The sequence below is a fragment of the Ochotona curzoniae genome, unplaced genomic scaffold (assembly GCF_017591425.1).
Source record: "Ochotona curzoniae isolate NIBS_2020 unplaced genomic scaffold, NIBS_Ocur_1.0 scaffold_4506, whole genome shotgun sequence".
In the NCBI taxonomy this organism is placed as follows: Eukaryota; Metazoa; Chordata; class Mammalia; order Lagomorpha; family Ochotonidae; genus Ochotona; species Ochotona curzoniae.
Genome location: NW_024467119.1, coordinates 68,861,640 through 68,887,263, shown reverse-complemented (window position 1 = coordinate 68,887,263; position 25,624 = coordinate 68,861,640). Strand labels below are relative to the sequence as shown.

At 42.8% G+C, this 25,624-nt stretch overlaps 1 protein-coding gene across 3 annotated transcripts in view; it reads left to right on the top strand.

Annotated features, from left to right (window-relative positions):
• Window positions 1-25,624, top strand: part of TBC1D9 (TBC1 domain family member 9) — a 119,892-nt gene that overhangs the window by 31,693 nt on the left and 62,575 nt on the right. For all 3 annotated transcript variants that reach the window (XM_040967411.1, XM_040967410.1, XM_040967409.1), the window contains exon 2: window positions 16,163-16,273. In XM_040967411.1, coding sequence (XP_040823345.1) covers window positions 16,163-16,273 — 111 coding nt within the window. The remainder of the gene's footprint in view (window positions 1-16,162; window positions 16,274-25,624) is intronic.

Below are 25,624 nucleotides of genomic sequence, written 5' to 3'. Positions count from 1 at the left end.
GAACACTTTTCAGGGGATTGTCTTCAAGTTGAAAATCTATCTCGATGCAATCCTCTTCCCTGATTGCATCACTGGGTTTCTTTAGCTCCAGAACTTGACTGAGACCTAGCCAGGAAGGTTTTTCTTTTTCTTTTTTTCCAGCCACCATCTCTCCCCGTTCATTGAAATACCTGTTCTGTAGCTGAATGTAATACACTATGGTACAGTCAACAATCCGTAGCCACTGTGCCTTTGCTGAGAGGTCTCCCAGCCGTGGATCGAAAAGTATAGGGGCAAGCAGTGGGCCAGACTGAAGACACACACAGGTTTGTTGATCCCTAACGATGCCGTATGGCAGATATTCACATGACACTGATGTCCTGGTATGCATTACAAGTCATCTAGAAATGATTTAAAGGACATGAAGAGAATATATGCAGGTGTTATGCAATATAGAAGAAACATAAGCATCCGTGAATTTTGCTAACTTGGGACGTTCTAGAACCATCCCACATGGATTACTCTATAGGGTAACTCTAAGTGTATGCACATGTGTACGTGTGTAACCATACTTTTGGGGGGGGTGTGAGTGTGTGATTTTTGCCCAGAGGTTAAGGAGTTGGATATTGAAGATTCATTTTGGAGTAAAAGCAACATAATAAGTCTTTTATCACTTTAATTTCTTCATTCGTTAGTAAAACAGTGTATTTTTTGCTTATCAGTGTCTAATTAAAGATATGTAGATTCACTGACACTTTGGTATCATACTGCTGGCAGCAGACTGTATTATTACAGGTGTATACCATAAAGCAAAAGCAGTTTCTTGGAAATGACTGTAAGATCATTTTGTGAAGAAGTGCTCGCTCACCCCCAACAAACTGCTTTGTGATTGCTTTGTGTTCCTTCCTTTGGATCCATTCTTTTTCTTTTTTTTTTTTTAAGATTAATTTTATTTTTTATCGCAAAATCAGTTACACAGAGAGGAGGAGAGGCAGAGAGGAAGATCTTCCATCTGATGATTCACTCCCCAAGCAGCCACAACAGCTGGAACTGAGCCAATCCGAAGCCAGGATCCAGGAACTTCTTCCAGGTCTCTCACGTGGGTGCAGGGTCCCATGGCTTTGGGCCATCCTCGACTGCTTTCCCAGGCCAAAGGCAGGGAACTAGATGGGAAGTAGAGCTGCTGGGATTAGAACTGGTACCCTTGTGGGATCCTGGTGTTTTTAAGACGAGGGCTTTAGCCACTAGGCCACTGTACTAGGCCCCATTATTTTTCAGTATTGATTGCAAGATGGTTTACATGTGATTTTTTAGGAAATCTCAATTGTATTCCAAAGGGGGCTCATCTGCATCTACAGAGTGTTCATTTACATATATTGATACAACAGTGTTCAAATATACCCTCTTGATAAAACAAGTGTGTACCAGCAACAGCAGTCCTCCCAACTTGATTTTCTCCTTCAGGCTTTGTTTGATCTTTAGGGTAAAGATGGCTCTTGCTTGACCCATTTCCAACCAAGAGTTCCCTGTGAAGTAGCTCTCAGCCTTGCCAGGTTTCTTGGGTGCTGGCATTGGAATTCCTCTGAGAAGGGAAGGTGGCTGATGAGATCACACACAACTCCCTGCCGTCAAGCCAAGCTGCCTACTGTATGTCTCCCCTGAAAATAGCATGCTTGTTTTAATTACAGTCCCACAGCGGCTATTTTTTTTATCTGTTTTAGGATATTTGGATGCAGGGTTGGAAAGCATATTATTAAGTTGCTGTTACTGCTTGGCCCCGTGTTATGTAACACTTCCCTGTTGTGTAAAACCCAACATTTACTCCCCAGCCCATGTAGATGGAGCCTGGGGCATTAGTGGAGGGCTGTAAGTAGGCAGTTGGGTTGCAAGGGGCAGAGGCTCATTCACGTTGCCTTTAATTAAAGGATGTGGGTTTTGTTGCCAGGATTCCTATGAAGACAAGCCTGGGAAGCCAACCGGAAAGCCAGACAGCAGGAGGGACAAGGCTCTGCCATCACATCACCTGCTTTTCTGCTCACTGACAGTAGTTTTCCACCTGCTCTCACCATCTCTCCTTGAGCTCAGTGTGTGCTTCATGCTACCTGGCTCGCTGGCTGCATTTCCCTTCTCAGAGACTTCTTGTAGCTTCTGCTTCTGTAGCTGCAAAGCTTTTCCCTGCACAAATTCTTGAGGGAATGTGATCGGTTTGCTTCACCTTTTCCAGTCAGACCACATTTCAGCCCTCTGTGTTTGCCCCAATTGCAAAGTGGGGCAAGCGGCAGCCCTATTCTTCCTGCTCATCCCTCCTGCTGGGGATTAGAACCAGGAACCCTGATGTTTTTCAAAATCCTTGGGTGCCCAGTTTTCTCAGACTCTCATTCCAAGGCTACTGGATGCAAGTTTTTTTTTATCCATCCTCTGCTGCTTTCCTAGGCACATTATCTGCAAGCGAGATTGGGAAGTGAAGCAGCCTGGACTTGAATCATTGCCCATTTGGACCAGTGACTATTATGCCACAATGCAAGCCACATAGTTATAAGCGCTTCAAGCAGGATCTTCATTTGGTTTTGTTATTTTTATATTAGATCTTTTATTACTACTTTATTGTAATATGTGCATGTTATCAATAACAACAGGATGAAAGTTACTTTTTCAAATATAGTTCCCCTTGGCAAAAAAGATCTCTGTTTTCCCTAATTGCCAAGTCAGTCTCTGGAGGGGGCTGGAGGTAATAGTGTAAAGTGCATTTTTTCGACACTTCCCATGCACAGACAGCACAGAGAGCATCTGGGCCCTGCATATACAAAGCCATGTGCACTTACTACATGTGGCAAGCACTCAGTAACAAATGCGGGGACATCTTCACTCATTCACTTTTTGCAGTTTTTATTTTAAGACTGTAAACTTTCTGGCTTAGGATGAGATTTTTCCAGTGCCTGCTGTGAGGTGGAATGATACAGTGCTGTTTATATGAAAATATGTTCCAGTTTGTTGCATTGATGTGTTTCCTATAGTGGAAAAAGTGCAAAGACCAGACCCTTCTCCATCAAAATATGCTGTTGTGGGTGATACTCATTTAGAGAGTGACCCAGACTTCACACATTGCATTCCAGCTACAGGATTTTTGAAGCCATGTTATTTGTTAAGCGAATGTCATCTTTATTACCACCAAAGTAACCAACTGTTTATGGAATGATTTCTCTTTGAGTAAAGCAAGTCTGAAGTTTTGAAGTTAAGTGTTAAAGCCTGTTTCCCCATCATCAAATTAATGACCGTACTTCCAGATCCCTTTAAATCCAGAAGACCGTAAAGTGAAATTATCATCTCACCCACTTAGCTTTAATATTTACACTTAGCTTTATAATATTAAAAAAATGATATATACAAAAATATATCACGTTATAATTGGCAGTGTTGATGAGATTACATTTTCCCCCCACATTGGGGTCAAATAATTTTGTGTTGTCTTTTTCACATAATATACTCTATTAGGCATTTTCCCATGCCATTAGATAGTTATTTGAGAACCTGATGTTAAAATGTTCAAATATCATTTTAGAGATATAAATCATCTGGGTCATGACAGATGTAGCTTTGGATTCAGAACTAGTTATTTCTATTTCACAATATTATTTCCTTGTGGAGCTGCTCCCAGTTATTCACAATGCCCTGAATAAGAGAACAAGTGATGCAGAAGCAGGGCTGGTATTAATTTGGGAGCACATAGGGGTCTTTGCAAATGCAGCCCACCTCAGAGGAAGGGTATGTGGGCACTCAGGTGTCTATACAGAGATGGAGGAGGCTTCTCTCTAGAATCAGGTGGTACAAGCTGTGACAGCTCCCACCAGCACAAACGGAGCCCCTCCTTTCTCTCAGTGCTGACCTTGGCTGACCTTGGTTTAGATCCATTTCAGGTTCTCAGATCTACCTCTCCAGGCAAGAGCAAAAGCAATAGACCTTTTCTTTTTAAACATATGTTTATTTACTTCAAAGTCAGAATTACTCACCATTTTTTTTAATATGTGTATTAACCATTTTAATTTGTTTTTTTGAAAAAGGCCTGCTCATTTCCTTTGCCATTTTCCTAGCAGGCTTGTTTGTTCTACTGTCATTGAATTTCTGAAGCTCTTTGTAAATCCTGGATATTAGAACTTTGTCTGTTGTGGAGTGTGGAGATAAGATTTTCTTCCATTCTGTTGATTGCCTCTTCACTTTGTTGATTGTTTCCTTTGCTGTACAGAAGCTCCTTAGTCTGATGGAGTCCTATTTGTTGATTTTGGCTTTGACTTCCTATGTTTTCCTCTAATAGTTTGATTGTTTCTCAGTGTAGGTTTAGATTCTTGATCCATTTAGAGCAGATTTTTGTAGAAGATGACAGCTAGGGGTCTTGTTTCTTACTTCTGCAGGCTGATATCCCATTGTCTCAGCAGCCTTTATTGAAGAGACCAGTTTTTTCCCTGGGTTATTTTCAGTTTCCTTGTTCAAGATTAGTTGGCTGCACATGTGTGGGCTCCGTCTGGGGTTTCTATTCTGTTCCACTGGTCTTTGTTTCTGTACCAGTGCTAGACTGTTTTGATTACTATGGCCTTGTAGTATGTCTTGAGGTCTAGGTTGTGATTCTTCCATCCTTATTTTTATTCTTTAGAACTGCTTTGGCTGTTCGTGATCTCTTGTGTTTCCAGATGAATTTCTGTATCATTTTTGGGTTTTTGATTGTGATTGCATTGTATCTGTGTATTACTTTGGGTAATATGGACTTTTTGACGATGTTGAATCTATTGATCCAGGAACATGGTAAGTTTCTCCATCTTTTAATGTCTTCTTGTATTTTTTAAATTTTTGTAATTTTTATCATAGAGGTCTTCTTCATCTTTTGTTAGGTCTATTCCAAGGTATTTACAGTTCTACTTTTCCATTTTAAAAGGGACTGTACTTAATAAGTTCTTTCTCCTTCGTAGAATTGTTTGGGCATATTAAGACTATCAATATACATTCATTGATTTTGTACCCTACCTCTCTGCCAAACTCTCTTAGGAAAAAATGCTCAGTCTCCATAGCTGTTAGGGAAATGCAAATAAAAACCACAATGAGATTCCATTTTACGCCAGTAAGTTTGGCCTACATTTATAATTCGACTGAAAATACCTGCTGGCATGGATGTGGGAGAAAAGATACTCTCACTGTTGGTGGGAATGTAGGCTAGTGCAGCCACTTTGGAAGTCTGTATGGAGAGTGCACAGAGAACTGAAAGCTGAACTGCTGTGTGACTCAGCCATCCCACATCTAGGAATATATCCAAAGGAAGTGAAAGCTGCAGATGAGAAAGTTACCTGCAACCCTGTATTTATAGTGGCACAATCCACAATAGTGAAGACATGGAAACAACCTCTTTTCTGTTGAAAGAGGAGTGGATAAAGAAACTGTGGTATCCCGTAAGTAATATTTGCTTAACCATTAAAAAGAATTCTAGCATTTGCAATAAAATGGTCCCACTGGAGACCATTTTGCTCGGTGAAATAAGCCAATCCCAAAAGGTCAAACATCGTATGTTCTCTGTGATAAAAGACAATCTTCATGCAAAGAACAAGATAAATAGATACATAGTAAAGATGTGTGTACACATATTCTCATAGATGAGCTGCATAATGGAGACTAATATTCCGAGAAGTGAAGATGCATTGCAGTATGCATCTCTACTCCTGAAGAAAAGGACTCCTATTGATACTCTTAAATATACCTTGACAATATGATACTACATTTTCTATCATTACTATACCTAAAGTGCCATGATGCACTTAAATAGCGTAATGTTGTACTTGTGGCTGTTGCTGAAGGACTACACCATTGTAATAATACGGGGGAAAACAGTGGGGTAGGTGAGAGTGGGCAAGAGGAAAGAAAGATGAAGGGGGAATCCATATACCAACAAAGCCATATCATCAAAAATAATAATGATGATAAAAATACTAAAATTATGTGTTTGTGACATGGTAAAATGATGCAGGGAAGGGAAAGAAGTGAGGAAGTTTATGGAGGGGGCAAAGAAATGTGGTCGTTTTCTTAGAACTATACCTAGGGAGTGCATGGAATTTATTATTTGTAAATTAATAATAATAAATAGAGGAAGGGGAATAAAAAGCCAAAGTCTGAGTAAAACAGAGTGAGGAACACATACAAACACACATGCACAAAGCTCTTCTGTCCTTGAAAGAGTGAGAGAGAGAGAGCTTCCATTCTCAGATGCACACCCCACATGGCCACAAAGGCCAGGATTTGGCCAGACAGAAGCCAGGAACCAGGAGCTGTTTCTGAGTGTCCCAGAAGAGTGCAGGAGCCCAGGCAGTTGGGCCATTTTCTGTATTGGCAGGGAGTGGGATTGGAAATGGAGCAGCTGGTTTTGAACCAGTGCGGGATGTTGGCATTGCAGTTAGGTTTACCTGCTGCGTCACAACATACTTTTTTATTGCTCATACATGGAAACAGCTGTAGGTTTTAAGAAACAGACTTGGGGGCTAATTTGATTAATTGGATCTTGTGTATTGTTTTTCAGTTAAGTTCAGCCCCATTTTCTATATTGGACCATATCAGAGCAAATTCAAATCCCAAATGAGCATCAGAACAATAAGCCTGTTTGTGTATGATATCACCAGCATGTTCCTGGGTCAGCTGGCTTCTTCAGCGTACAGCCTGTGCACAGGGACCAGTGCCTAAAAGGGGCTCTGGTTGGTGTAACTTCCACCATCACTGCCTTAAAATTTGCACTGATGTTGTTGAACAAAGGGCCGTCTCTGCACCTCTCTTTATAATTCTTGCTTTCAAATAAATCCATCATTTTTTTAAAGATTTATTTTTATTATTATTTTTTTTATTGGAAAGGTGGATATACAGAGAGGAGGAGACACAGATAGGAAGATCTTCCGTCCGATGATTCACTCCCCAAGTGAGCGCAACAGCCGATACTATGCCCATCCGAAACCAGGAGCCTCTTCCGGGTCTCCCACACGGGTGCAGGGTCCCAAAGCTTTGGGCTGTCCTCGACTGCTTTCCCGGGCCACAGGCAGGGAGCTGGAAGGGAAGCGGGGCTGCCGGGATTAGAACCGGTGCCCATATGTGATCCCGGGCGTGCAAGGTGAGGACCTTAACCACTGCACCACCACGCCAGGCCCCCTAATTTTTTTTAAAAAAAGATTTACTTATTTTTATTGGAAAGGCAGATATACAGAGAGAAGGAGAGACAATGATCTTCCATTCTCTGGTTCGCTCCCCAAGTATCCACAATGGTCAGAGCTGAGCTGATCCGAAGTCAGAAGCTTCTTCATGTCTTCCATGTGGGTGCAGGATCCCAAGGCTTTGGGCTGTCTTCTACTGTTCTCCCAGGCCACAAGCAGGGAGCTAGAAGGGAAGTGGAGCAGCTGGAACAGGAACTGTACCCATATGGGATGCTGATGTGTGTGCAAGGCAAAGATTTAGCCACTACCCGATAGCACTGGACCCCCTCAAATCAGTTTTTAAAAAATAGGTCTGAATAATTCTTGCTCAAGTGGTTTTGATAGTTCACCAGTTATGAATACTGCCAATTTTGCCACTCCAGGCACTATGAGATCTTTGAAGAATCCACTGATTGACGTAGTCCATCATAGAGTCTGCGTTTGCCCTGTATTTCGCTGCCAACATATAGCTGAGATGGTTGATTAACTTGTTCTGTCTTCTCTCTTTTCTTGGTTAGGGTTCTGAGTCCAGCATTTCAGTCGGGGAGATCTCCAAAGAAACTGTCTGAGGTGTACTCAGACCAGATTCTTGTATGTGCTAGCAAGCATAGGGCCTGGCACAGTCCGTCGCCATGATCAGCTGGTGGTTGCAATCGCTGGGTTGGTTCTGTTTCCAGCCCCGACTTCCACTGGAACCAATGGGTGTTGCAGTCCAGCCTGGTTCTGCCCAGCACATTCTCAGCCATCGCATAAACATAAACCAGTGGGAGCTGCAGCCTAGTTGGAGCGACCTACAATAACCCCCACCAGGCCCGCCCCCTACCCTGGTTTGCCAGTATGTGTAGCAGTAGTCCAGTCTGTCCCACACACCATTCCCCCCCAGCCCCTGTCCTGGTTTTTGTGCCCTCCAGTGGAAGTGGTAACCCAAGAGGGAGGAACCCACTATTTCCCTCCCAGGCCTCTCCCACTCCCAGATTATGCACTCTCCAGATAGTTCTGTGGTTTGACTTGACAGAACTAGCCCCCAGTGCCAGCTTCTGCCGGCTAATGCTGTGGCTAAGCCCAAACAACCCTCACCTAATCTAATTTTGTTTGCATCAGTAGGAATAATCAGCCCAGCCTGACTTTTTCCCTGATCTAGTCCACATGAGGCGCACAAGTGTTGTAGCCCTGCTTAGTCTGGTCGGCCCCCATCCCAGCTCATGCTCTCCAGTGGGAGTAGCTGTCCGGCAAGGGAACCACCCCTTATTCCCCTGCTGGCTCCAGCCCTCCCTTCCTGGTTCTCAGGCTTGCTGGTTTGGTGCTGAGGTCACATCCGGTACAGGCAACCTCACCTTGGCATTCCGTATTGTGCACTAGTTTTTGTTGCAATGAAACCCGGCTCGACCTTAATACCTCCCCTTTAAACATGAAGGAAACAATATGGAAATAATAGTCTTACCCACTTTCCTATAGCCCTTGAACCTTTTTATCCTAATTAACTATGTAAAGATTGTCAAAAATATAATAAAAAATACATTTGAATAATTCATCCTCAGATACTGCCCCATAGAGAAGGAAAAAATCGGTTCCAGTAACTCGGCCTTTATTCCAAGGAGGCACAGATGTCTTTAAGAGACTGACAAGCCACCAGATTGGAACAGCTCCTGGAATATCCGGCCCTCACAACCCTGGGGAGCCTGGAGCTAGGCAAAGGAATTGATGCTTCCCAGAGGCGTGCAGATAAAGTTCTCAGATTTCAGTCTTCCGCTCTGTTTAGTTGCAAGCCAGCCTGGGCTTTATCTCTTCAGCAGAAACTATGAAAGTCGTGGTTTCTCTCTCTCTCTCCTGCTGACCTTTACCTTTCTGCATACTTCTTATTCTGTCCCGCTTCAGCCTGCTTTCCTCTGTGTAAGAAATGAGGCTAGGGTCTTTCAAGGACCACCTAGTGCAACAATTCAGCTTCTCAAATTCTCAAAGCAATGCCGTTGCAAAAACATGCAGTGACAAACCTCAGGCCTCCTTTATTCATAGACTCTTCATGGTGGGGTTTTATCTGGGTTTGCAGTGTGAACACAATGTTTTTATTTTCCTAAGTAAGAAAGTTAAGAAATTGAATGTGCCTTTTAAAACTATCATGATTCTTTTCAATTGAATCTTATAAAACTATCGGATTTTAATCAACATAGCCTCAAGCTTCCCTTTCCCTAATTTCATGCTCTTTCAAGTGCCTGTGTTTGATGTTTGCTACTAACACTATGCCTCCAGTTAAGAAGAGAAATTGAGACTAAATGTTTAGAAGCCTAGAGCATATTTCCCATTGAATTTAAAAATTGGAGGCTTTCTTTATGTTTCATTTTTAAACATTTCACATGTGTTGAATTTCACTGAGTATCATTTTGCAGCACATAGGAAAACCAAAAAAAACCTGTAAATGCCAACTCTTAACCACAGAGAGATTGAGAAGGATAATGGGGCCATTGGGTCAGCAGTATTTGCTGTGCTGCTGTAGTTTTCTCTCTTGCTCTTTTTCTCCTTCTCTCAAACTTATTTATTTTAAAGGCAGAGTGACAGATAGGGAGAGACCAGAAAGTGAGAAAGATCTGACATCCACTGGTTCACTCACGCAGTGGTAGCAACAGTCAAGTTTGTGCCAGGCCAAGGTCAGAAGTGAGAAACACCATTTGGGTCTCACATATGGCTGAGTAGGCCAGGTGAAGTAGCAGGAAGCTGGGTCAATGAATGCAACAGGATATGGGCCAGTGAGCATCCAAGGTGCTGGCTTAACCAGCTGTGTCACATCACTGCTTCTGAACTGATAACCTTTGAGGTGAGTTTTTTTCTAGGCTTCTTCTCAAGTCTTGGTCTTCTTTAGTCATAGAACTCTTAGACAATTTAAATTGTTTAAGGTATATTATGTGGAACTTATTGGGGATGGCAGAAAAAAAGATAAGTTTGGAAAATAACTGTTGCTTTTTCTCAACATTGGCCATCAAACTGTGGCTCATCTTTTAAGTATTCAGAATATGTACTGAATTTAAAGCTTTAAGAAGTCTAAGATAAACAGAGCAATGTTTTTCCTTAAGAGCACAAAATCTAGTGAGAGAAAACTGCTTTTGATTTTTAGGTAGAAAAGACAATACCAGGCCCTGGCACTGTGGCACACATCTTGTTTGTGATGCCAGCATGTCATTGGAGTGGGGGTTGCAGTCCTGGTGCCCCACTTCCAATAAAACTCATTACTGCCTTGACTGGGAAAGCATCAGCTGACCCCTCGGATACTTTGGCTCCTAACACTCACATGGGAGAACCAGATAAAGCTCCTGACTCCTGGTTTCAGCCTTGCCCCAGTCTCAGCCGTTGTGATCCTGTGGGGAGTGAAACCATGACTAGAAGATCTCTCTTCACTCTCTCTTTTTCTCTTTCTCATATCTCTATCTATCTATCTATCTATCTATCTATCTATCTATCTATCTATCTATCTCTGTAACTCTTGTGTGTGAAATACATAAATCTTAAGAAGCATGCTGATTATCTTAACACAAAGTATAAAGTGATGGGCAGAGCCCTGGAAAGCAAAGACTTGTTTGTGGACTGGGGGGGTGGAGTATTGAGTGTGGTCATGAACTTTGATCTGTATATTGAGGGAAATAAAAGTATGCCAGGAAAAGGGATCAGAAAGGTCATTTCAGATCCAGTGAAGCATTCATACAAAGCTTTGCTGGGTTCAAAAACAAACAAAGCTTGCTCAAAGTAGTGGAAACCTGTGGTGTAGCTGGAGTTTGGAAACCTGTCAGCAGTTTCTGAGTGTTTTTCTTTAATTACTTTCTACCCTGTATCATGTAGCGCCCATTGAGTGCCGAGACTTCCAGGAGATGTATCCATTACACTCTGGGAGCAGCAAGCAGAAGGATCAGGTGGACACAGGTGACGGACAGAAACTGTCTGTCCTACCAGATTGTGAGCCAGAAGCCACAGTGGGATGCATTGAGTTTGCAAATACCAGTTAGAGACCTACAGGTAAGATAGAAAAGCAAATCCTAGGATGCTGCTGCTCTGGCTTTGCAGTCATCAGCAAATGGTTGCTGAAATGAATCAAAATTCTGGGTCTGTATTAGTGAAATTGCTCAGATTGTAAATTCTGAATGTCCAACTGAGCCTGGCAGTGAATGCCAGTGCAGGAGCTAAGACAAGTAATTTACAGCAAAGGAAACCTAGATGGCCAACAGCTATGGCATAATTCCTTAGCATATCCAAAAATTAAGCTTACTACTGTGAAGTGAATGAATATGCTAGTATAATAACTTGGAAAAAGTAAGGAGGAGGGGAGGAACTCTTACGCTTCTAAATTAGTGTGGTGAAAAATGTGAAATCTGCTCCTTTTAGGTAACATAAAAAAGTAAGTAAATGAAGAGATATTTAAAAAAATTTTTAAATGAGATGATGCTAAATGTTGGAGATGTTACAGCAGGAGAGATATTCTCATCCCTTCATGGTGAGACCGGAACAACACTTAGCCTGTTTCCCAGCATCTCCATTCTAAAGAAATGCACTTAGATGCTGAAAGGTTCCTGAGCGTGGATACATTATGGTATATGCACACAGCAGAATGAAGGCTGAGCAGCCCTAAAGCAGAAATGCTAAATCCAAGATGCTCCAGAATCTGAGATGTAACTTGCCTGCTTTCACATTTCCAAGTAGGGATGCTAGCCCAGTGAAATGTAAAGACATTCCAAATTCCTGAATCTGAAATCGGAAGCACTCTGGTTCCAAGCATTTTGGGGGAAAAAAAGCTCCCCCAAACCCTGTGTTGTATAACATAAAATTAAGGAATCAGATTTCTAAGTATGACCAGGGTAAATAATGTATATTATTGGGTGAAAACAGATTGTGCAAGTGTGTTTATTCTTTATATTTGACACAAATAATAGAAGACTCATTGGTGTTAAGTTGGCTTGTGCAAACATGTCAGGCAACAGAAGTGTAAGGATGTGGGGAAGGGGCTGCCATTGCAGCACCACCAAGTAAGGTGTGCCCGAAAGCCAGCACGCCTTACGGGTGCTAGTTTGAGTTCTGTCTGCTCCACTTCCAGTCCATCTCTCTGCTAATGCACCTGGCAGAGCAGCAGAGGATGGCCCGAGTGTTTGGACATTTGCCATGCATGTGGGAGACCAGGCTGGGCTTCCAGGTTTCAGGAGTTTTCTTTCCTTTTTCTTGGCCTGGTCTTAGCCATTAAGGCCATTTGGGGATCAGACTCTGTAACTGTAACTCTGTAACTGCCTTTCAAACAAACAGACAAACCAGTATCTAAAATTTTAAAAAAGAACAACCTTCTTTAAAAAAGAAAAGCATATGGGTAGAAAGAATATGAAACAATTGGAACATAGTTAGTAGAGATTCTATTAAGGAAATATGAAATGAAAGGAGCTTTCTGCTTTCTCTTCTGTTGCCTTTCATTTGAAGATTGGGTATGGAGAGGATAAGGCAGAATGATTGTACCTGAAGACTGAATCTTCAAAAGTTCATGGAAAATACATGTAATTGCAAAAGAAAACAACAAAAACCTGTGCATGGATCTCAGTTTACTTGGCACCAACATGACCAATCCCTTAATTTCATCTATTACGTATGGAATGCTCATGAGTTTTGTCATCTCTTAGACATCTCTGTGGTTTGGAATTATTTCCGCTGCCATGCGCGGCATAAGCCAGGTGTTCCCTGGGGATAGATGCTGTTATTTCCTGTCAGAAAGCAGCCAGTGCATGAGCCAGGCTGGGCCCATGGCCCCTTCCCATCCTGCCATGAACTTGGTAGATCTCCTCTTCTCTCACTGAATCATAGCTGGGGGAATGGGGGAGGCGGAGTGAACTGGAGATCCTGTCCACTTTAGCAAGAGACCATCCAGGCTCACTGAGTGTAGCATCACTCTCCTGAGCACAGAGCTGTGTGCCCAGCCCCTCCTGACACTTTGCTGTCTCTGGCACCAGCCCATGCCACCAATGCTGTGGGTCAGGAGTGGCTGCCTCATGTCTCATGAACCCTCTATGTCTGTCTGCTCACGTGGAAGCCCAGGGACGCCGGTTCTGCCAAGGGCTGTCTGAGCCTCCTTGAAAGCAACACTCAGCTGCTACTCCTGAACTAATGTAAAAAGTAGATAGATAGACACAGGAAAGAGTTATTCTGAGGGCCATAATTTCATTTAGTTATCTCCAGTGATCCAAGATTGTTGCACATCAGAAATAGCTGTCTTCGAGCAGCTGTTGAAGCAGCACTTTTGTGTGGGAGATGATGAGACGATTCAGTATTTGGACAGCCACTGCAGAAGGATGAGGAATAAGATTCTGAGAAAATCCGGAGCACTGCTGTTCAGTAGGGGCTGAGGATTCTCTAGTCCAGATTTCCTGTCTTACATTCTTCATGGATGGAGGATAAGGAAGAGGTATTTTCTGCTTCCCAGAATCTTGGCTGTTTGTGTCAACAGCATTTAGACAGCAGTGATAATTGGTTATTCAGATTTTTTAAAACACCTGCTTTGCCTGTCCATCCAGTGCTTACTGGGTTCCAGGCAAACCACAGGGCCTTTGAGTTGGAAAGAATCAGACCCTGTCCTCAGGGGCCTGCCAGTCTGGAGGGAAAAGTTGGGATGACCCAGGCAGTGCAAGGAATTGCAAAGGAGTGGAATAAGCAGCAAAGAAGTGGAACTGAGGGAAAGACTAGAGTCAGAAAGAGGTCGTGTTCAGCAGTTAGGGGTGATCACTGTCCCACATGGAGGGAAGATCCTGATCCCTGTGACAAAGGGATGACAGAGCTCAGCACTTCAGATTAGTGTGGGGTGCATTTATTTATGCGTTTGACTGCCTTGCTTATGTATCAGTTCACAATATTGCTTTCGATTTGGAGAATCAGTTCCTTTCATTATGTAATTTTCAGAGAAATTTCATTCAGTTTTTAACATCATTTTTTCCCCACAAACTTTTTCATATATGTCCGTATATCTCATAGTTTTCATTTAAATCTTAGTAAAAGTTAATGATCCCAGTTGTGAATGTGTGCTTGGGACCAGTGAGCAGGCGTCTCAATCAGAAGCCCTTACTCTGAGGCTTGGGGTCTACTTTATTCCCTAATTTTCCTTATCTCTGATACCAGTGGTTCGTTGGATAAGGAATGCTGAGGGTGGATTTTAATTGGGGATATTTGTAGTGCTCAAGATATATGGCTTGGGTTGGACTTTCCCAGGGGATCTTACATCTTTGTGTTACAGAGTACCCATGTTGACTGGGCCAGGGTGGATGGAGAAGCTCAGACTCTGAGGGGCTGGGTCTGGGAGTTGGGAAGTGACAGGGCCAGGAGTAGAAAGTTCCAGCCCTAGGACTGTGTGTGTCCGTTTTCCTGGCTCAGTGAGCGCAGCCTACCTGGGAATTCCTTTGTAATTTTTACTTTTTTTTAAAAGATTCATTCTGTGTATATTGGAAAATCTGTGTGTGTAATCATTTTTAAGGGTTTATTTTATTTATTTGAAATAATTACAAAGAAAGAGGAAGGAGGAAGACAGAAAGAGATCTTTCTTCTGTTGGTTTACCCCCTAAAGCGGCCTCAGCAGTCAGGGCTGAAGAACCAGGAGTTTCACCCGGGTCTTCTATGTGCATGAAGGATAGTGACCCGTCAGGCTCTTTTACAGTACCACAGGGCACAAATTCCTGCTCAGTGTGGATGGAGGAGCACAGGCCTCTACTGGGAGCACTGGTGGTTGAAAGAGAAATCTGTGCTGACAACAGCCTCCCTGTTTGAAGCTCTCAGGATCCTTTTGCTGTTGACATTGTACCTGACAGCTTGGAAGACTGAGGAAGGATTGGTGCTTGAGCGGCGGGGTTGGGCCCCGCCTGCACTCCTTGGGCTGCCTCCACGGAAGGATTCTGGAAGGATTCTGGAAGGATTCTGGGCAGGCTGCTCACAGGCACTCTGGCTTTGGCTGCTGCGATGCCTTCTGCTGCTGATTTCCTACTTCTTGTCAACTTCCCTCCTAGAGAGAGAGGGCACTGCCTCTTCTGAAGCGAGCATCAGTCTAGTGTGCATTTATATTTCTCACAAATAACTCACTGATTTCCCTTGCTGGGCAGTCTGCAGCTTCTGGACTTGGATGATGTGAGCAAGTTTCCCGCGGGTCTTGTCAGCTACAGGAAGAGGGTCTTTCAGGTCCCTGACCTGAAGAACTCAACTTTGTGCACCCACAGTGCATAGCCTGGCCCTGGGCCTCATCATGTGTCACTGCAGGGTACTGACTGGGCTCCAGTGTCCCTGACTGGAGTGATGAATGTCACAAATGGCTAAGGATCCTGTGCAACAGGACACCCTTCTGTTGCACGATTCTTGTTTACTCCTGAAGACAGTATGAAAACGTTGCTCGGCTGTCTCCTTTGATAACAGATTCCCTGGCGACTTTAAATCCATGCTGTGCTGGCACCTAGTAGGACGTTGATTAGCAGTCACTCTGCTGACTTGTACCTTATGTTTCAACACAAAAGGAAAGAGGAGCAAATTAATATGTGGAGCATCAGGTTCATGATGGTCTCCTGTGGCCTTGTCCAGCTCTTAAGGGCTTGTTTCATAGTGAGAGAAAAACGTTACCTGTCTGGATAATGGAGTTACAGCAGAGACCCCAGCATGTAAGTGCCCACTTACTTGCTGATCTTTATTTGAAACAGACATTCGGAAATGCAGACACATGCCAAAGACTGTGTTGGCAGGTTTTTTTTTTTTTTTTAAGCTTTCCATTTTGTTGAAGCCAGTTCAGCTTGGGCAGTTTCTTACAAAAGTTATTGTAACAAGTTACATGGAATTAGCATCATGTCAAAGTCGGAAGTTTATCAAGGTGCAGAGCGACAGGAAGGATGGGATTGTCAGATGGTCCTTAGAAGGGATCCAATCACGTTGATGCTGGGATTTTGGAAAAGTTGCAAAGAAAATCTTACCTGATATCCCTCTGTTCTCCCCCTCAGGCCTCCTGGTGGGTACCCTTGACGTCGTATTGGACTCCAGTGCCCGGGTCGCTCCGTACCGCATCCTGTACCAGACCCCAGACTCTCTGGTCTATTGGACCATCGCCTGTGGTAAGTAGGGCATGCTGAGATGCTCCAGCTTGCAGGAACTTTAGGATTGACAGCTTTCTGTCAGAGGGGAGGAGCATGTGCTTGCTGCGTGCAATCACCCGATACTGTAGGCTGACTCACCTTCGCCATTCCAGACTCTGAGTTTCTCACCCTGGTAAGGTCTTATTCAGATCTATTGACCTGCATTTGGAGTGTCAGGAACCCTCCAAGGTCAGTTCAGACAGAAGAATAGGAGATTTGAACATACTTTAAAAAAATTATTATTTTTTTTTATTGGAAAGGCAGATATACAGAGAGGAGGAGAGATAGAAAGGAAGATCTTCTATCTGATGATTCAATCCCCAAGCGGCTGCAACAGCTGGAGCTGAGGCAGTCTGAAGCCAGGAGCCTGGAGACTCTTCCAGGTCTCCCACACGGGTGCAGAGTCCCAAGGCTTTCCCAGGCCACAAGCCGGGAGCTGGACCGGAAGCAGGGCCCCTAGCATTAGAACTGGTTCCATATGGGATCCCGATGTGGGTAAGGCGAGGACTTCAGCCGCTTGGCGTGCATCACTTTCACTCACACCTAGAACTGGCCACATGGGTCCAACCTAATAGCAGCAGAAGCTGGAAATGCTGAGGAGCATGTGGGATGTGGGGTACACTGAGTCTTCTGTGACACGCCCAAGAGCGGGATTGCTATTAAGCTGATGATAAAATAATTAATACTGAGCTGTGCTTACCATAGTAAATAGCCCCGTTATTACTGAACCGCTCACATGAAATTGTCATCCAAAATGGCCAACGTTGTTTTGGTTATTTCTTTGCTTGTGACTTTTTAAATGTCCATAGGAAAAGCAAGAGTCTTGAAGACTTTATCTAAAAAGGCTTTTTTTTTGCCTCCATGTGAATTTTTATATCAGTAGACTTGTTTTAGAACAGTTTTAGATTTATAGAAAAGTTAAACAGATACATGAGAGTGCCCATGTACCCCCTGTAACTTATGTACTTTCCACTGTTATTAACATCTCATTATGATATTTGTTAGAATTAAGGAACCAATATTGATACACAACTACAAAGTAAAGTCCATCGTTGATGTTGATTTTCTTAGATCTCCCTGGTGTTTCTTTTCTGCTCCAGTTTCCCATGTAGCATACCTTAGTATTTTAGTTGTTATATTATTATAGACTCTTGGGTGTGAAAGTTTCTGCAACTTTGTTTCAGACTCACTTGGCAGTGTGATACTGACCAGGCCTACTGTGGAAGGTGCTTATGGTGGAATAGGTCTGATGATTTCTTTTCTTCCTTTTTCTTTTCTTTCTTTTTCTTTTCCTTTCTTTTCTTTTCTTTCTGTCTTTTGTTTTCCTTTCTTTTTTTTTCTTTTCTTTCTTTTCTTTCACAATCAGACTGGAGTGGTAACTTTCTGTGGGGAAGATTGCAGAGATGAAGTGCGTTTTCACCTCATTCTGTCAGTGTGATCACTTACCTGAACTAGAGATTTTCAGGATTCCTCACTGAAAAGCCATGCCTTTTTTTCTCCTATTCAAACACTACTATCATATATATAAGGAGTGGGAAGTTCTTTTCTACATCCTTTAGATTAGAATGTTGGCATAATGTACTGGAAAGTTTTATACACAATAGATTTGCTTCTTTACTCTCATTTATTCATTTCTTTATGCCAATGTGAACTTATGGATATATATTTTATACTCTGGGTTAAAACCCAGTGCCACTTTATTGATTTTGTTGTTCAAATTGTATTGTCTTTGACCATTTTAATAATCTCAACTTGATAGGACATGCTGTGCTAGCATCTAAACATGTCAAGACTATTAGATTTGGTCTGTGCTCTTGAGAAACTCACTAAAAATACAAGTAAATAGTTAATTATAACTTCTTGTAAGCAAATACCAGAAAGTTCCATTTGATTCCTGGGTGCCTAATTAAATACAATAGTTTAGGCTGATTTTCTGTATGTGTAGGGAAAATTACCTGAGTTTGGTTTCAGTTAACTGGAAAGCTCCAGTGCTTTATCTGGCACCTAGTACATCTAAATTCTTATTATTTTAAATTCTATTTTTAATATTATTTACATAGTTGAGAGGATGCAAGCCCATCTGGGCCTCTGATTAGGGCATGGATGGTAAAGATATGGAGGAAGGTGGTGGGACCAGCATTTCAGCATTCCCCTGGGTTTGGTTGGGGAACATAAGGCACTTATGGGCCACTGCTTCTGCTGTTAAGTGTGAGAGCTAGAACTGGGGCAGGCCAAGTCAGGCAAGGTTGCAGCACCTTTCAGCTGAAATGTGGGCTGGGTTTGTGGATGAGATACACTGAGCTAGGCTGCCAGACCCACTGGCATGTAAGATACCTGAATGGATGTGGGCCAATTGAGCTAGGCCTCAGCATCCACTGGCATCCACTTGTACCCGGGACTGGGTACAAGTCATATCAAGCTAGATTGCAGAACCGCCGGCAGTGCAAGATCCAGGGTGGTGAGTAATGCTGTTTAGCCAAGTCTAGGTCTCACATGTTAATGGGTGCCTTGGCCTGAACCAGACATGCTCTTCCTTTTCCTCCTTCTAAACCATACCATCACAGCTCCCTCACCCATCTGCAACTGAAGTATCTGGTTTGTGGAAGCCTCCAGAAGTCATTTCTCTATGACAAATATGCCTCCATCTACTCTTACTCCAACAGGTTATCAGACTGTCCTCCTTGGGCCATCTGCAACCCTCCAACTTGGAGGCTTGGATGATGTGTCCGGTGCTTGGGGTCCAGCATTGCCTGCCTTGCCCATATATCTTAAAAACAAATTAGATATTGTGACTATTTTGGTACACTAGCATAGCTAACACAAATTTGGCATTAGCCGGAACCAGAGGGCCCACCAGCTTTTGGCTGCTTTTCTCCCAGCATTAAAACACTTGCATTGGTATAAGGCAACCTAACGGTTGCCTATGGCTGGGGAGTATTCAGATTCTTTTTTTTGTTTGTTTGTTTGTTTTATTTATTTTTATTGGAAAGTGAGATTTACAAAGAGAAGGAGAGACAGAAAGAAATATCTTCCATCCACTGGTTTGCTCCCCTAGTGGTTAATGGCCAGAGCTAAGCTGATCTGAAGCCAGGAGCCAAGAACTTCCTCTGGGTCTCCCATGTGGGTGCAAGGTCTCAAGGCCTTGGCCCGTTCTCTACTATTTCCCATGCTACAGGCAGGGAGCTGGATGGGAAGTGGGGCAGCCAGGGCACAAGCCAGCTCCCATATGGGATTCTGGCATGTGCAAGGCCAGGATATGGCCACTAGGCTATCACACTGGGCTTGAGAATCCAAATTGTAACATCATGGTTGAGATGTAGACAATTTCACCAGGAGACAATTTTCATCAGTTGCACATTTCTGTGAATTAAGTGGGTGCCTTTGGTATTTAGGACATTGGGAAAACCACTTAGAACTGAAAACTATGGATTGAGTGAGATGAATGGGATAAAGGAAAAGGGAAGAAGGAGGCTGGGACAGTGAAGAAAACTGAGCACTTGTGTAGCCTGGGCTTATGAGAGAGCATCGCAGTCATCTGTTCATTTACTTCAGAGGGAAACTGTACACGGTGTGCATCATGTAGTTCGTGGCAGTTGGCTGGTAAAGCATTACATTTACTTGGCCAAGTGTCTAGAAGTGTGTTACAATAGACATTTTCCCCAACAAGTAGAGAAGTGAATACAAAGGTGAACTACTCAGCCACTCAAATTGGTGAATGTCTAGAAAGGACACTTTGCCCGATCCCACCTCCATCATTTCCTCCGGTGCACCAGGGATGCCTCTGGATCTGTTGGAGGCTGGAGCTCTTCCTCAGATCTCTCACTGCACCTCTAGGTTGCTGATCTATTCAGTTTTTCTTTCTTACTCTCTTTCTTTTCCTTTCTTCCTGCCTTGCCTCCCTTCCTCCTTCCTCCTTCCCTTCCTTTATTTATTCATTTATTTATTTATTTTTCTTTTCTTTTCTTTCTTTCTTTCTTCCTTTCTTCCTTTCTTCCTTTCTTTCTTTCTTTCTTTCTTTCTTTCTTTCTTTCTTTCTTTCTTTCTTTCTTTCTTTCTTTCTTTCTTTCTTTCTTTCTTCCTCTCTCTCTCTCTCTCCCCTTCCCTCCCTCCCTTCCTTCCTTCCTTCCTTCCTTCCTGCCTTCCTTCCTTCCTTCCTTCCTTTCTTCTTTCCTTCCTCTCTTTTCTTTTACATATTTACTGCTTTTGAGGGCAAAGACAATGAGTGAGAGAGAGAGAGAGAGAGAGAGAGAGAGAGAGAGAGAGAATGAGATCTTTCATCAGCTGGGTCGCTCACCAAATAGCTGAAGAAGTCAAGGTTGGGTCTGGCCAAAGCCAGAAGCCTGAACACATCCTCATGGATGTGAGGGGTTCGAGCGCCTGACTCATTTTCAATGCATTCCCTATCATAGGCATCCCATTTAAAATATTACAGGTAGCGGCTTAATACACTGTGCCAAAATGCACTGAGTCACAAGGAGAGACACCAGATTTTTCTTCTGTATCCCTTCAGTATCATCGACAGTTTTTGTCATTGACATTTATCACATTGTTTGTTGCAGTGTGTTTTGCAGGCTTTGTCATTCTGTAAAATAGAGCTTCCTATCAATTCTCTTGTTGGATAGAATCCATTGTTCCAAAGCTGCGTTATTTATGAATATTTGCCGAATCAAGGGTACAGAGCTCTGAACTGTATATATGCTAATGGCATAATCAATATCCCAAAGAGATGTACTTTCATTTTGCCAGTAAGTAATGCCTATAACAGCTACATAACCAACCTCATTATTGTGTATATTGATTACCCATAGAGATAGTTCCAGAATTGCCTTATGAATACACCATGGAAGTGGCAGCTATTGCAAAAGTCCCATTCACTCACTGTTGTTCTTATTATTGATTTACATTTAAAATCAAAACTATTAGCTTCCTTTTATAAGATTTTAATAGCAGAAGATATTGCTTTAATATGCTGACATTTCTGTTTGTAATATTAGTGCTATTTTTTCCTAAGCTACAAGTTGTTATTGAAATGCCAAAATATATCTTACTTCATTAAATTTCATAAATGGTTGCTGTAAGAAGGAATTGAAAGAGTTGCCTTTCCTCCGTCCCTCCCTTCGTTTGTTCGTTCGTTCCTTCCTTCCTTCCTTCCTTCCTTTCAGATTTGCTTTATTATTTGAAAGACAGAGTGATAGAGAGAAAGTGAATCTCCTGATTCACTCCTGAAATGACTGCAGTGTGCAGCTCAGGTCAGGATGAAGCCAGGAGACTAGATCTCCATTCAGGTCTCCTATGTGGAAGAAAGGGCATGTGGTTTTCCAGCTGCATTAGTAGTAAGGTGGATCAGAGGTGGAGGGACTGAGACTCAAACAGGTGTTCTGATATGGGATGCCTGAGTCACAAGTGGTAGCTTAACCATAATACCAACTCTTTGATGAGTTTTTCACTCCCCTAAAGAATGCTTATGATTATAAAACCTTGTTCTGTGTTGTACCATGTGAATTGTCAGGAAGTGTAAATTGAATTAACAGGAACATCTACCACCAATAATGTCTTCTTGATTAGCAGTAGTTTTATTGCTAAATCCTAGTTATATAATTTGCTTTACCCTGAAGTCACATGAAACTGAGCAAGAAGAATGTGGATCGAGTGTAGCTTATTGCCAGTGTAATCATCAAGCCCTTGAGATGATCCATGAAGTATGTGTGGGGGAGTGGGGCAGAGGAAGCAGGGCAAGAATTATTTAATGAGACGTTCTTTTCTTTTTAATTGTTTAAAATTTATTTTAGTAGGCCATCATTATGGCATAGCAGGTTAAGCTAACCCCTGTGATGCCTGCATGTGGTATAGGTACTGGTTAAAGTTGTGGCTGCTCTACTTCTATCCAGTCCCCTGCGATTGGCCTGAGAAAAGCAGTGGAAGGTGCTCCAAGACTCTGGGCTCCTGTATCCACGTGGGAGAATTGGATGAAGCCCCTGGCTCTGGGCTTGAGCCTGGCCTCGCCCAGGCCATTGTGGCCATCTGGGGAATAAATTAGCTGATAGAAGGTCTCTCCCTCTGTCTCTCATCTCTATGTAACTTTGAATTTCAGGTATGTTTAATTAAGTGCATACACACTCAATTTGTTTGAAAGTGAAAGCATTAGAGAGATTTTCCATCTACTAGTTCGTTCTGCAAATGGCCACAGAGTATGATGCTGGTCCCTGCTGACACTGGAGCCTAGAAGTCCATCAAGGTCTTCCATGTCCGTGGAAGATTTCAAGTGCTCGAATCACCTTCTGCTTTCCAAGACAGATTAACAGTGAGTTGGATCAGAAACCAAGTAGCCAGGACTCATACTGTCACTCAAGTATGAGAGGCTGGCATTGTAAGAGGTAGCTTAGGGCAGGGTGTGGTAACCTAGCAGCTAAAGTCCTCGCCTTGCATGCGCCAGGATCCTATATGGGCACCGGTTCTAAACTCAGCAGCCCCACTTCCCATTTTGCTTCCTACTTGTGGCCTGGGAAAGCAGTTGAGGATGGCCCAAAGCCTTGGGACCCTGCACCTGTTTGAGAAACCTAGAAGAGGCTCCTGGCTTTGGATCAGCTCAGCCAATTGGGGAGTGAATCAATGGACGAAAGATATTCTTCTCGCTCTCCTTCTCTTTGTATATCTGACTTTCAAAAAAAAAAAAAAGGAGTAGCTTAAAACTTTGCACCACAGTGCTTACCCCAAGAGATTTTCTTCATAGCTATTTTTTATTATCTTCTGATCACCTCCCATTAGAGAAGCAAATAGTTCTGACAGTGAGAAGGATTATATAGTTCAGAAGGATTGTGGACACAGAAATGCAAATGATTTCAAGACTGTAGGAAAAAAAAAAACACCCACAAAAAACTAAACTAGCAAAGAGAAGGAAGAAACCATACAGACATTGCTCCGGATGCATCTGAACTCCAGACAGAGGGGTGAGTGATTCCTCATGATTCCACATATCTGAATACTGTCTTGAGTTGACTTCCCATGGATTAATTTTCTCTCTTCTTTACTGTTCTGATGAACTGACCAGCACTGGCAGATTCATAAATTATCATCTTGCCCAAGGCTCTTATTTAGCTTTTTTAAAAAGTTTGTTTACTTGAAAGGCAGACAGACTGACAGACACAGGCGTCTGTTCTATATGCTGGTTTACTCTTCCTATGCTCAGAGCAGCTGGAGTTGGGTGAGGCAGGTCAGAATTCAGTCTGCGTTGGCCAGGACCCAACTCTTAGAGCTGTCACCTCTGCCTCACGGAGTGAACATTAACAGGAAGTTGAATTCCAAGGCAGAGCTGGGAGGTGAGCCCAGGGGCTCCAGTATGGGACATAAGTGGCTCAAATGGCATCTTAACTGCTATTCCAAAGACCCATTCCTCTTTCATTTTAGTAGGATACAAAATTCAAAGTAAATTGCTCAAGTTCATATTTTTGGTAATAGACAGTTACAAGGAGCTCAAATCAAGTGCTCAGGTAAGCACCCCCCCCCCCATTTCAACACATTTTTAAGTGGCAACATGCTGGTTTTTATGATTAAACATTCTTTTAATCAGCAGCCATTGAGACCCACAGTTGCTAATTGGTTTGCTCTTGCTATTTCTCCACAGCAGCCAGAAAATGCTGGGAAATTTAGTTGCTTTTTGCATGACATAGATGTAATGTGAAAGTTGCTAAGTATTTTCATAATCCTTTCCTGGTTTGTGTATGTCAAAGATTATTTTTATCCTTGGAAACAGAAGCTTAAAAAACAAAAAAGCCCTTTTTGCTTAAGCAATGTGTATTCATTTTGAAAATTAAGAAGTGTAAACAAAAGGAATAAAAAGGAAAAAAATTGTAATTTTATATCACAAATAATACCTTCCAGTCTTAAAAACATAAATGCTTATATTAATATACATATATCATATATTATGTGTAAATTATATACATATTTTATTTATTTTTATACTTTATTTTTTAATTATACATATATATTTTAATTGCATTGTATTATGTGACACAGTTCTATATAGGCACTGGGATTCCCCCCACCCCTCTCCCAACCCTCCCTCCATGATAGGCTCCCCCCCCCCCAATTGCACAACCACAGTTCAGGTTTAGTTGAGATCCCTTCATTGCAAGCATACACCAAGCATAGAGTCCAGCATCTCATTGTCCGGTCAAGTTCAGTGGCTTCTTGGGGAGACCCTCCCCGGTCCGAAGGCAGAGCCAACAGAGTAGAATCCCGGTCAATTAAAAGCCGCAACATAACATCAGCAACAACATATAACGTTAAGGGATAAATTGACAACGTATTGAGCAACCAATTTGTCAAAATTGGATGCATGCTCTTAACAACTTCCTGCGACTATTTCAATGACATTTCAACAATTGAGGTGCGAAACAGTTTTAGAAAGGGTGTGCAGAGAAATCTTCCATACCTTGGTGAGGAATACTTAATCCCCGTGTCCTACCTAGTAAGGTGTGTGTGAGTCCATGCTGACCAAGCCTTCCTTGTTGTTCTCTGCCTATCCTTTCCAATTTGTCAGTGTGTGTGTGTGTGTGTGTGTGCGCGCGCGCGTGTGTGTTGGGGGGGCCTCTGGAGCGTCCCTCATGGTCATTGCAGAGAGGATGGGGACCTGAAGTTGGAGCTAAGTAAGAACCAGAGATAGCTCCTCTCCCTAATCTTGAAGGGAGTTTACTGTTCTTCTGTTTTTGAAGACCACTCAGGTTTCCTGGTTGTTGTTCCGGTGGCCTTGGATCCTATGATGAAGGATTCAGCTTCTTCCATCCCGTGTGGTAGGTCCAAAGGCAGGGGAGGATGTCCTCTGAGTTCTCGGCCTCCGAAGGCATTCCAGTACCCCGTAGTCTCTTTGGCAGTTGGGATGTGGTCCTTGGCGCCCGTACTGATAGCCCTTGGTGAGGATCTGGGAGACTCCAGATTTGGGATACAAGCCTCCTCCTGTCCACCTACTCCATTCTGTGGTCCCCCACTGCTCTGTGCACATGACCTCCTGTTAATAGGTTGTCAGGGTCGCTCTTGATTCCCCCTGTATATCTTTGTAGTTTTACTGTTGTCTAATGTTGTCTTGAATCTATTGTCTACAAGTTACCTGTTATGTGCCTGAGAGGTTACACTACACGGCTTCCTCACACGTTCACAGGAGATGGAAGGTTTCTTTGCTCTCCCGCCCAATTTCTGAGTAGTAAAAGGTTTTGAAAATATATTTGGTTATACAATTTTAAAAACACATGGGTTGAGACCATATTAGGTAGAAGTCCATCGGGGAAGATTTACATCATTGGGAATCTTTAGGGTTGATTCCTGTACCCAAAG